Here is a 12116-nt window from a genome sequence, read left to right on the forward strand (position 1 = left end):
CTCGGTCTGGAAGGCCTGTTTTTCACGCCGCAATATAACCTCAAATATTCTTACTAAGCACTCCGGGCTCGACCGTCGTCGGAACCACCGGTGCATTGGTGTGATAGTGCCTTATCACATAATCACTAAGCTCCTCGGAAGGCTATCCCTTGTTGATAATCTGAGTCTGCCCAGACCAGCTCTGTCCGATTCCAAATAGCTCCACAGCGATCGTTAACCTCAATGGTTCATAGCATCTATGGATTCCACACCGCTCCAGAGCCCCTCTCCCTACTGGACCTAGCCTGTCATGCTCCAGCAGTTTTCTCTCCTAGTACACCCAGCGTTTTACGGTTTATTGCCAATCATGATCCATTGATTCGTCGATTACGTGAATGCTGTCTTGTCGTACGATGCTTATTCATTTATCAAATTTTAAGCTTCCGTCTATTGACTTTCGTCTATTGACTTGTAGTTCGCGTCACACAATTTCCACAGTATACCGAATACATCTTAGTACCATGCAACTCGACGATCAATGTTTCATTCTGATTGCCTAACAGTGGATCACAACATGATTACGGTGACGCTAAAGATAGAACTAGCATTTCACCATGTTGTTTCTTGCATCTTGGTATTGCATGGGATGCTGTTGGCTCAATACTAGCCCAATAATGGCCAATATCAGCTAGCTATCATACTAGGTTAGCAAGTGCTTGGCGTATCAGCTGAAGTACTGAATATATAATCGGTCTGTTTTCTCATTCTACGAAGCTGTCGAGTGGCTAGACATTACGTAGACGAATCCCCTCAGGATGCGGCCCACACAGTTTCTTTTCGGCGCTGCCAGCCTCCTAACAGCAGCAGAAGCGGCATGTCCCATGCTCACTGGAGAGCTCAATGGACGCGAAATTGTGGATAACCCTCATGATATCCAGGCCCGGCAATCTTCCTCTAGTGCCACCAGCGAGACTGAAGACTTCCTATCGCAGTTCTATCTCAATGACAACAATAGTTTCCTAACGACCGATGTAGGCGGCCCAATACCCGATCAAAACAGCTTGAAAGCAGGTAATCGTGGCCCTACACTCTTGGAGGATTTTATTTTCAGGCAGAAAATCCAACACTTTGACCACGAGAGAGTGAGTCTTGAAGCTTGATCGAATGTGATGGATTAATCTTAATTGACATTACAAGGTACCGGAACGAGCTGTCCATGCCCGAGGAGCAGGCGCTCATGGCGTGTTTACTTCGTATGCAGATTGGTCTAACATCACAGCTGCCTCTTTCCTAGGGGCAGCTGGGAAAGAAACACCAATGTTTGTGCGGTTCTCGACGGTTGCAGGAAGTCGTGGCAGTGCCGATACTGCGCGCGATGTACACGGATTTGCTACTCGATTTTATACTGACGAGGGCAACTACGGTATGTAATGACTCCATTTCATATAGCACGCCTTCGCTAAGATCAGGTAGATATCGTGGGAAATAACATTCCTGTTTTCTTCATTCAAGACGCTATACTCTTTCCCGACCTAATTCACGCCGTCAAGCCCAATCCTACCAACGAAATTCCCCAGGCTGCCACTGCACATGACACCGCCTACGACTTTTTCAGCCAACAACCTAGCTCCTTGCACACGCTCTTTTGGGCAATGGCGGGTCATGGAATCCCACGTTCTTTCCGCCATGTTGATGGATTCGGCGTTCATACATACCGATTCGTAACGGCTGACGGCGCCTCGAAATTAGTCAAGTTCCATTGGACATCTCAGCAGGGTCGTGCCAGTCTAGTATGGGAAGAAGCGCAGGCCACCGCAGGAAAAAATGCAGATTATTTACGTCAAGATCTTTACGACAGCATCGAGTCAGGCTATTTCCCAGAATGGGAGGTAAGTTCATACCGGCTTCCGTATCAACTTCGCAGATGCTTTGCGATGATACTAACACCAGTGTAAAGCTCGGAGTTCAGATTATCAACGAGGCAGACCAACTTAAGTACGGTTTTGATCTGCTCGATCCTACCAAGATCTTACCAGTAGAGGATGTCCCGATCACCCCTCTAGGAAAGATGCAATTGAACCGAAACCCACTCAATTACTTTGCTGAAACCGAGCAAGTAATGGTAGGTGCCTTATTGTCCAAAGCTATGATATTGCTTGCTGAATAAGTGACAGTTCCAACCTGGCCACATTGTGCGCGGCATTGACTTCACCGAAGACCCTCTTCTCCAAGGCCGCATTTTCTCGTATCTCGACACGCAACTCAATCGCAATGGTGGACCGAATTTCGAGCAGATACCAATCAACCGACCGCGAGTGCCTTTTCACAATAATAATCGCGATGGAGCAGGTTAGTCTCTATTCTTCTGCTTGGAATTTCAGACCTGCGCACTAACTTTCCATAGGCCAAATGTTCATCCCACTCAATCCAGCAGCTTACTCGCCGAATACTTTGAATAGTGGTTCTCCAAAACAGGCCAACCAGACCCAAGGCAAAGGTTTCTTCACTGACCCCAAACGGACCGTGAATGGAGGTCTTAGTCGTGCAACTAGCCCAACGTTTGCGGATGTGTGGTCGCAGGCCGGACTATTTTTTAACTCACTGAACCCAACTGAACAACAATTCCTGATCAATGGTCTTCGATTTGAACTAGCTCATGTCAATAGCGATATTGTTAAAAACAACTTCATCATTCAGATCAATCGGGTTAACAACACACTAGCAAGTCGCATTGCCGAAGCCATTGGGATCACGCCACCCCATCCCGATCCGACCTTTTACCATCATCGCCGAACAACAAACGTTGGGACGTTCGGCACTCCTTTAAAAAAGATTGATGGCCACAGCGTGGGGATATTAGCGACTGTCAACGATAACAGCAGTATCACGGCAGGCCAAACCCTCGGACAAAAGCTGGCAGCCTCAAACGTCAGTGTGGTCGTCGTTGCTGAACGCCTGGCGGACGGCGTGTCTGCGACCTATTCCCAATCTGATGCAACAAGTTTTGACGCCGTCATTGTGGCCTCTGGCGCTGACGTTCTGTTTAACAAGAATTCTACGGCTAACACTGTTACAACAACATTGTACCCAGCCGGGCGCCCCTCGGAGATTTTGGTAGATGCATTCCGCTTCGGTAAGCCGGTTGGAGCGTTGGGAAGTTCAAACACTGCATTGGAGGACGTTGGTATTGATCCTCATCGATCGGGCGTGTTCACAAGCGGCACCATTGATGATAATTTCGTGAATGATTTGAAGAATGGCCTCTTGACATTTAAGTTTCTGGATAGGTTCGCGTTGGACCACTAGGAAGTTGTCGACGAACCATGTCGATCTGCCTATGCGAACCGATGCTCCTGCAATCACTCCTTTAATGTACCCAAATAGCGCCTCTAATATGCCGACAATTCGTTATATAGTATTGAAAATTGAGCCGTTCTGAGATGCAAATACACATTAGGCTCCAGACCACTTACTGCGTCGATGGAGCCAGCCGTAAACACGCCCGAAGCATGGTCTGTCCATATTCTAGCCATCTCGTAATAATAACAAATAGTTCATTGCCTCAACGATTTCAACGCGTCCCCAGCAAGCACAACCCGCCAATGGCAGCCCGTGCATTGCTCAACGCCGGCTCAATACTTGGCCGCGCCGGAGACAAGCTTTTCTAAGCTATTACTGACGTAAATCCTCGACCTATTAAACACCTTTGCGGCTCCAGCATGATTTCGCACTGGTGCAAACTGTCGTCTCAATATATATATATATATGTTCATCATTGTTTCCATCAATTGCACTGGCAACACACTGCTAGCATAACAACAGAATAACAATATCAGTGAAATCATGCCGGAAGTTGGCCGAAAAGCATGCCGAGCGACCCGCCCAAGCCGACCCAAGCCGGGCCGAAAGCGTCCAATCATGTCTACAACTTCCTTTTCTTCTCTTTCTTCTCCATATGCCTCGTCGCGATGGAGTCTTTTTGCGGAGCCCCAACTCGATTTCTCCTGCTGCCCACGCACGCACACACTCGCTCACTCAGAAAATGACACACATCGGCTCGATCGGCATGTCCTCGAGTTTCCCCTCGCCCGGACTTAACTGGAGTCTAATGTCGTAGCAATTTTTCTCCGAGGGGGTTTAATATTTCCCCCTTCCCCGTCCCCCCCTCTCCCTTTCGCTATACTTCTCGAACCGCTCGCAGTGCAGAACATGGCTCGGTTTCTAGGCTTCCGAGGCCATCGCCTCAATGTGGCCACCATCCTACTGGTTGTATTCCCAGCTTATATGTGTTTCGGATACAACCTGGCTGTGTCTGGCGGTCTGCTCACTCTGCCGTCCTTCATAGAGCAGTTCCCAAAGATGGACACCGTGCATAACACGAGTAAATTCAATTCTAATGTCCAGGGTATGTCTGCATGCGCGCGATTTGCTGTTCTACACTGACGCAGCCAACAGGAACCGTTGTTGCTTTGTTCACTGTAGGAGGCGTTCTAGGCGCCTTGTCGACTATCTTCATAGGCGATCGTCTCGGCCGGCGACGCGTTGTTTTCCTGGGCTCCGCACTCGTGATTATTGGCGCTCTGCTCATGTCTTCATCATACTCGTTCGGCCAATTCATTGTCGCTCGCTTGGTTCAGGGCATTGGCACAGGCGCTACAACCGCAACAGTGCCGGTTTGGCAGTCGGAGATATCTGGCTCGTCGCACCGTGGGTCCCATGTTGTAACTGAGGGGCTTTTTATTTCCACGGGCATTGCTGCATCGCTATGGATCGATCTGGGCTTCTCGTTCATCGGCACAAGTTCTGTGTCATGGCGCGTTCCTCTAGTAGTCCAAGTTCCGCTAGCGATTCTCGTCATGATTTTCATTTTTCAACTTCCCGAATCTCCTAGATGGCTGCTAGGGAAAGGTCGATCGGAGGAAGCGCGGGAGATTCTTGGGATTCTCCGTGACGTCGACAGCAATTCGGACATCGTGCAAAGCGAAGTAGCCGATATCGAAAAGTCGCTGGAATTACTCGGCACTGTCAATAAGTGGGAGCTGTTCACACTTGGCGAAAAACGCAACTTTCATCGGCTGGCGCTCGGTATGACAGGGCAGTCGTTTGGACAGCTCTGTGGCATCAACTCGCTTACCTTTTACGCCACCATTATTTTTGAGCAGCGCCTAGGGCTCGGTGGTACCGACTCTCGTGTTCTCGGCGCCGCAATGACGACTATTCAAATTGTCGGAGCGCTAGCAGCTGTCCTTACCATCGACCGTCTAGGAAGACGCCCGCTCATGCTGACGAGCGCAGCGGGCATGTGTATGTCTATGGCTGTGCTCGCTGGTACCACATCGACATCTCACAACCAGGCCGCTCTGATCGTTGCTGTCATTAGCTTATTCGCTTTCAACATGTTCTACCCCTTTGGATTTTTGGGTCTCCCTTTCCTCTATTCCACCGAAGTAGCACCTCCGCATTTGCGCGCGAAGATTAGCGGCGTGTCTAACTGCATGACATGGCTATTCAATTTTGTCGTTGTTGAGGTTACACCCACGGGCTTTCAAACCATCAATTATCGGTATTACATCATCTGGGCAGTGATCAACTTTGCCATCGTCATCACGGTGTACTTTTTGTTCCCCGAGACAAATGGGCGATCGCTGGAGGAGATGGATGAGATCTTCATGCTATCTAACAACATTTTTGAATCAATGCGTGTTGCTCGATCACTGCCTCGAAAGGACCACCTGAGTGTTGAAGCAGGCGGGGATACTAGGTACGACGAGGCGAAGAGTTAAATATCGAAAGCTTTATCGTTAGACTGGCTAGAAATATAAATTTAGAACAATCCTACAGCAATGTGATAAAAGTTTGAATATAGTATCAAGATTTCTATCTGTCTTTCATCTGCATTTACGCCAATTTATATTATTAACTTAGGCTTCTTAAGGGGACACCCGTAGATAATGGAAAAAGTTGAAATATTATTAATACTGATATGGGGAGGACTCCTATAGTCAATCCACTTTGTAGTGCTATATTCGAACTTTTGTCACCTTACTGTAATAGATAATGTTTGTAAATTATAGTAGCGAGCGAAAGAATCACAAGATACATTTCAATGTACTGGATTTTCCCGAGAACAGATCACTGGATGCAATAAAAATTGTGGGACAGAAGAGATGGCAATGCTTGTATAATATTATGCAGTCACAAAAGTCCGTACCTTAAAACATGTTAATTATTTATGGGCGAACTACTCCTAGTGCCCTAGACGCGTCACAAATAGTCCAAATTAACACCATCTCTTAAAGTAGTCCTCAAAAGTAAATCGAACTACACCGAAATCATGAATTCGGATTGTGATTGAAGACTCTGGCCCCTAGGCATCACCATGCCCTGGAATACGTCTGAGCATCTCCTTCATTCTGTCAACCCATTCCTCCGTCTCTCTGCCGTGTTGATACAAGCGCTCTTCGCATCGCTGGAGCTCATTCCGTAGGTTCTCATTCTGCGCCTCAAGGGCGCGAATTTCTTCTCTCAAGGAGTGAACCAAGACACGAGCTACCCGTAAATCGGAGTTGGCCATATGATTAGAAATCAAAGCTGTGCCAATCTGTTCCTCGATAGATGAAAAGCCATCGTCGACAGCCTCGTCTATTCTCTCTTTGACTGTTGTGATATGCTTTTTCATAAATTCGGGCAGGAAATAGGGAACTGGCTTGGGTAATGACACTATGAAAGAATTAGTCATGGATAAGGATCATGTTACTGGTGCTATACCTTTGAAGGGTTCTGCTTTCGGACTGGTAGACTTGGTTGGCCTGTCATCGCGAAATACCTTTGGAGTGCTGCATTCATTTGCTGACGGAGTATCAGATTTGTGATCGTCTGTTTGTGTGTTAGACGTGTAATAAACCACTAATGAGGAGACATACCACGAGCGGTGATGGTGTCTGTGAGCTTTACTGTGGTTGTTTCGGTGAAGCTGTTTTGCTCAGGCTCGATTGGTGCGTCGCTGCCAAGGCTTCTATTATCGAGTTCTTGAGTAGATGCAGAGGCGAGGCCCAACTCAATGTGTTCTGTGATTTTTTCCTCTTCCAAGCAGACACGCTTGGGGACGGAAGAATCATCAGAGCTGATGTCTGCGATTCGCTTTGTTGCAGCCATATGAAGGCTATCTGACATGATTGCTTGCAGCGCTGATGGATTGTAAATAATATCCAGAGGCCCTCGGTGACAGTAAAGAAGTTAGAAGAGGGTAAATTTGCTTTGAGAAGTGAAGGGAAAGCGGGGTCGTGGTCGTTAGGAAAGCACCCCCCGTTTGGCCTTTTGCGAGTTTACCTGTTTCTTCACTGGGTCATCCGGCATGCAATTTGAAGTGTTACTTTACCTGGCATATCGGTAATTCGCTGGATAGATAGTCGTCAATGTTTTGCGTCTGTTGATGCGTTGAACAGCGAGTCTAGGAACCGGTTCGCGATACCATATATTACAAGAGAAAGAGCGAGCCAGAAGAGAAACGAATTCAGAGGAGAAGTATCCATGCAGCATTAGCAAACGCGGATTAAATTCAAGCACACATCGTTGCTGCTAGTTATTCGGTCTTGGCAATGTGCCTTATGGGCAGTTTGTATATGCACCTATATACACCGGATTTTGGCCGCCGGGTGAGGCTTTCCTGTCTGGGCTGCCGCCGCTTTAATGAGGGCGATCAGGCTCAGGCTCAGTGAGTAAATTATAGAAAAGACTAAAGCATCAAAGAAGTTGAGCAAAATGTGAAAATGTGCGCAAGTGAAAGTAGGCGATAGAAAGACAATGCAGTACGCAACTGCGAGCTTACGATAGCAAGCGCCCAGAAGTGATCATCTACGACAACGTCGCCGTGGGCCGTCATAACCAAATTTTATCAAAGTCTGTTCTGGCCTTGAAGAAGACCAGAGGTTTGTTGTGTTTCTCAAATTTTGCATCAATACAAGGCGAGCAAGGGAACGGATCGCCAGAACCACTTTTGACATACAGAATTAGAGGCGCAGAGTTTACGACTCAGAACAATTAGTTTAAAGGAAGGATATTGAAACATGTGGCGCTCATGAATGGGCTTTGATCCAAGCTAGACCGGCACTTCCCGCAGTCATCACAGGGCCTCCTAACTGTGCAGCTCCGTTAAAGATGACCAAACCATTTCCTCCTGCCCCTGCACTCTGTCCTACAGCCGTCGTGCTCCCCGCTATAATGTTTCCGGTCCAACTATGGGCGGTTGCAGCTGCAGACCCTGTATCCCGGAAACATATGGTTATCCAAGCTTCTTATTGTAGCACAGGAGGTGGTGAAAAGAGAGGGAGCGGGAAATATCTTTCCCTCCTAGTCAAAGCAGGGGTAATGAAACGCAGCGACCATTCACGACGAATAAGCTCTTTGAATATAGTGACCGTTGGAGCATCCCCAATGGTTAACTGTCGGCCTGATTGTATTACTGGACGAATTTCCTAGTGGGGATGGTCTTCGGGCGGGTTTGATGGATGGGGCCATCACGCCGTTCATAAAAAGATGTGTTCACGGATGTTATGGCACCGCACGGCGGCTGCCAACAGTATCCTCTAGAATGGCGATATGGACCAGTCTGCCCTCCCCAGACTCTTTAGTAGTAATCGCAGAGACGACTTGGATGGAGAAACCGGAATCTTCGCCTTCTATAGCGCGGAGTATGTGTTTCATGACATAGAGCTTTGTTTACACCTCATTTAGCAAGGTGAGAAGGCTAAATTCGCCTGAGAACCCCTTAATAGCAGGCTCAGATTATTCAGTCACCATTTGAGCCCCCCCTTGGGTATGCGATATAGTCTTATTTTTAGTAGGTTGACACTTAGACACCGCAAATAGGTCACGGTCCTGTTGCGCTCAAATGTGAAATGAGAACGTGGCCCTCGCATGCTCAAACTCCTTACTCACTCCTGACTACGTGCGAGCAGGAAACTGCGGCGAACATCCTAAATTCATTACTGCGAGGCCACACCAATCAAATAATGAGATTCTGCATTCTGTCAGCACCTAGCACTTTCAGTCCGGGTACAAAAACGTATTCGCCCAACCGCTTGGGATAGTGAATCCGCGAGGCAATGTTTGGTCAGGAAACATGTGCAAATATCCGGGTTGCAAAAATAATGGCCTAGTGTTCTCACAAGTTTCCATCTCATGAATTGTCGACCTGGTTGGAAAAGTCTGTTCGCAGTATTGCACTCCGCGGTCAGAAACTTCAGATGTGCGAGCATAGCAACTCAGAGAGCGACATCTGTGTAACCGAGTATCCAAATTAGGGCACTGCGTATCGGAGGCCATTGGCTTATTTCCTAGCACAGCAGAGCTAGGTTGTTTTTTCGCATCTTCTGAGAGGGCATGGTTATATTCAGGGCCATATAACACCGATTTATCAAGCACAATTCGATCAGGGCTAGATAGCCCACCAGCAGGCTTCGATTGGGAAGAATTTGATTTGTGTTCCTCGCCAGTCATAACATCGCGTTTTTGGCAGTCGCCTGAGATAGACCTGGGTTTTTTGACCAAGTATTGAATAAACCGAAGCCTTTTGCGGGTTCCTTCAACGCATGTATGCGATATTCCCCGCTTGATACACCGCTTGCATGGCAGTAAGCTGTCTAGAAACCAAGTTAATAGCTTTTCTCTGTAATGTATTAAGTGAAATAGGATTTTATTGGAGCTGCTAGGCCAAAGTATCTTACCGCAGCGTTGATGTGATCGTTGACAGTTTCTACATGGTCTCATTGTTTTTCTTTGCATATGTTCCACTAGCTCCCTTCTTCCAGATTGATCGCAAGATTTGGACTCCATATCAAAGGATTTTTGAATCCCATATCCTGGTTTTCGGACGTCACACTCTATTCTCAAGATCAGCCGTGCCGAGATGAGGGTTATTGATTTGGAAAATGATACAACCATACCAACTCACCTATATTCGGGTGCGTTAACGAGAAATTGAAGTGAAAGTTGCACATTCAAGGAGGATAAATAGACACTGGTGCGGTTTTCGAAAGGGTATAGCATGAAATAGATCTGGATATAGCCTTGGTCATAACAAAAAAAGTTAAATCATGAAACAATTTATTTAAAAGGGGAAGACAAATCAAAGCATCCAAGCATTTGACCCTGGACCTAGGCATCCGCGGAACCCGAAAACTTAACAATACCGCTAGCAAGATCGCATCCTATCTTTCAATCCAAAGCGACAATTTTTTTCATTTACAGTACAGTACAGTTAAAGTTCAATGGCCATGTAGTTGCTTCCTCCGTCGGAAGCTAGAAAATTATGCACAAGCGCCACGGACGCAGCCACCTCTATTCGACTGGACCCGAACGCATTAGACAGACCACGTTACGTCGCCGTGCATGCTATCCGTAAGATTGTTTCAATCCCATAATAACTAAATAGTGTGATTATCTGAAGAGACTAGGTGATCAAAGCTACAGGGAGAGAGCTGTCAATATGGCCACGATGGGACGGCCCCTTCATGTTGTGGTTGTGGGTGTGTTACATCGCTATTTAGTCAATGCACAGCTCGTAGACTTTTCTTTATACGATTAACAGACAAGGATTTAAGTCAAACACTTGTTCAGAAAATAAGTGCTCAGCCATGATCGTAATAGACTTTCAGTGTACATGAATGGAAATGGGAGAGACACTTCGAAAGCTCTGCGGCATTTCAAACAAAAGCAGATGTGCCGGCTGATAGAGAATGTTGAGATCGAGGCATGTTTTATGCAAAAATGGCATTGAAGAAACATTTACAGTCTCTCTTGCATGTCTCCATAAGCGATTGCAAAGCTGTGGGAAGGGCTATAATGCAGGTCCCAATATCCATCCCAGATTAGCTTAGTGACAGGCCCGATTTCGCCCTGTTTGATATTTTGACCATCAATTGATGTAATAGGCATAATTCCTCCGGCAGTGGTGCAAATGAATATCTCATCCGCTTGGAAGGCCATCTCAACCGGGACAACCTGAACGTGGGCACTTATGCCGTTCTTTTGTGCAAGTTCTAGGACAGTTTTGCGAGTAACGCCCTCAAGCACGCCTCGATCAGGGGTATATAAGGCACCATCTTTAACAAGCACGATATTATAGCCCGGCCCTTCAGTCAAGTTTGCGTCCCCGTCCGTTAATAAAGGATAGTTAGCACCCCGATCGACGGCCTCCAGCAGTCCGCGTATCAAGTCGCCCCATTGCAGATTTTTGATCGTCGGATCCATCGATCCAGGAGGGACACGGCGGACCGTTCTCGCAATAATAGCTTTCCCACCGGTCCGTTGCAAAACAGGCGGCATGGCCCAGACGTAAGGCTGCACAAACATGTATATTCTGTTGACGATATCTTTCGGGTCGGCTTGGCGAACAAATTTGAGGCCCCGGGTAACGATAAGTTCCACATAGGCATCGCGAATGCCAGATTTAGCCACCATATCCACCAAGGTGCGTTTAATTTCTGGCTTCGACAAAGGGAGCTGGAGACGCAATTTCTTGCAGCTTGCCTCCAATCGATCGATATGATCGTCGAGGCGGAAGAAACGTCCATCCCAGACAGCTGGAACGTCATATGTAAGGTCACTATGTAGAAAACCTTGATCGAGTAGTGGAATGCGTGCCTCCCCCAGCGGAAATAGGTCGCCTTCGACCCAGGCAATTCCTTGAGAGAAAGGGTTGTTGCTTGCCTCAAGTGTGGCTTGTCGGGTTTCATACCCTCCTAGAACTGCATCCATAGAGGCCATATTGAAGTGAAATGTGTCAAAAAGTTTAAAGAAGATAATGACTAGTTGGTTGGGGGAGAACTGCTTTCACTCCACGGCAATACTTTGACAGATGCTGTGTTCAAGAATTGGATAGAAGCCGTGGGAATGATTATATATTTCTTTGACATACGACGCCAGATTCTTTAAGCCACATAGTCACACGCGACTCACCATCAAACTCGGCTGTGCAGATGTCCTGGATGTAAATAGTAACGCCGCATAGATAAGGGGCGGCTACTGGTAGGAGCGACTAGATAACGCCTGGGGCAACTTATCTCAGGAGCTCAGACCCCACAAATTTCAGCAATATCCGTCTGAGCCAAGGTAGACATATAACCAAGTATATGCAC

At 47.2% G+C, this 12116-nt stretch overlaps 5 protein-coding genes across 5 annotated transcripts; 2 read left to right on the forward strand and 3 right to left on the reverse strand.

Annotated features, from left to right (window-relative positions):
* The first annotated feature begins 764 nt into the window (after nucleotides 1–764).
* Nucleotides 765–3785, forward strand: BGW36DRAFT_384604 (mycelial catalase Cat1). The gene is made up of 6 exons (XM_046216811.1): nucleotides 765–1121; nucleotides 1177–1402; nucleotides 1453–1868; nucleotides 1937–2101; nucleotides 2154–2297; nucleotides 2374–3785. Exons 1-6 carry the CDS (start codon nucleotides 795–797, stop codon nucleotides 3283–3285), a joined length of 2190 nt encoding a protein of 729 aa, XP_046069921.1. The 5' UTR covers nucleotides 765–794; the 3' UTR covers nucleotides 3286–3785.
* Nucleotides 3786–5858, forward strand: BGW36DRAFT_463813 (putative MFS sugar transporter). Its single transcript, XM_046222232.1, has 2 exons — nucleotides 3786–4384; nucleotides 4435–5858. The coding sequence occupies exons 1-2, from the start codon at nucleotides 4189–4191 to the stop codon at nucleotides 5760–5762; spliced, it is 1524 nt and encodes a 507-aa protein (XP_046069922.1). The 5' UTR covers nucleotides 3786–4188; the 3' UTR covers nucleotides 5763–5858.
* A 332-nt stretch (nucleotides 5859–6190) lies between these two features.
* Nucleotides 6191–6684, reverse strand: BGW36DRAFT_384608 (uncharacterized protein). The gene has a single exon (XM_046216812.1). The coding sequence runs from the start codon at nucleotides 6656–6658 to the stop codon at nucleotides 6347–6349; it is 312 nt and encodes a 103-aa protein (XP_046069923.1). The 5' UTR covers nucleotides 6659–6684; the 3' UTR covers nucleotides 6191–6346.
* A 2283-nt stretch (nucleotides 6685–8967) lies between these two features.
* On the reverse strand, nucleotides 8968–9477 carry BGW36DRAFT_454869 (uncharacterized protein; the record flags this gene model as incomplete). Its single annotated transcript, XM_046221911.1, has 1 exon — nucleotides 8968–9477. One exon carries the CDS (start codon nucleotides 9475–9477, stop codon nucleotides 9025–9027), a length of 453 nt encoding a protein of 150 aa, XP_046069924.1. The 3' UTR covers nucleotides 8968–9024.
* Nucleotides 9478–10764: 1287 nt separating this feature from the next.
* BGW36DRAFT_301422 (aminotransferase) lies at nucleotides 10765–11745 on the reverse strand (the record flags this gene model as incomplete). The annotated part of the gene is made up of 1 exon (XM_046211684.1): nucleotides 10765–11745. One exon carries the CDS (start codon nucleotides 11743–11745, stop codon nucleotides 10765–10767), a length of 981 nt encoding a protein of 326 aa, XP_046069925.1.
* Nucleotides 11746–12116: the final 371 nt, after the last annotated feature.

The sequence above is a fragment of the Talaromyces proteolyticus genome (genome assembly GCF_021365285.1).
Source record: "Talaromyces proteolyticus strain PMI_201 chromosome Unknown BGW36scaffold_9, whole genome shotgun sequence".
NCBI lineage: Eukaryota > Fungi > Ascomycota > Eurotiomycetes > Eurotiales > Trichocomaceae > Talaromyces > Talaromyces proteolyticus.

What these genes read in the sequence shown, in the direction of transcription:
- BGW36DRAFT_384604 (XM_046216811.1), top strand. Translation starts at nt 795, where the DNA reads ATGCGGCCCACACAGTTTCTTTTCGGCGCTGCCAGCCTCCTAACAGCA. An exon ending in AACACTTTGACCACGAGAGA is followed by an intron (nt 1,122 to 1,176) that starts GTGAGTCTTGAA and finishes TGACATTACAAG; the next exon opens with GTACCGGAACGAGCTGTCCA. An exon ending in GCTATTTCCCAGAATGGGAG is followed by an intron (nt 1,869 to 1,936) that starts GTAAGTTCATAC and finishes ACCAGTGTAAAG; the next exon opens with CTCGGAGTTCAGATTATCAA.
- BGW36DRAFT_463813 (XM_046222232.1), top strand. Translation starts at nt 4,189, where the DNA reads ATGGCTCGGTTTCTAGGCTTCCGAGGCCATCGCCTCAATGTGGCCACC. An exon ending in ATTCAATTCTAATGTCCAGG is followed by an intron (nt 4,385 to 4,434) that starts GTATGTCTGCAT and finishes CGCAGCCAACAG; the next exon opens with GAACCGTTGTTGCTTTGTTC.
- BGW36DRAFT_384608 (XM_046216812.1), bottom strand. Translation starts at nt 6,658, where the DNA reads ATGAAAAAGCATATCACAACAGTCAAAGAGAGAATAGACGAGGCTGTC.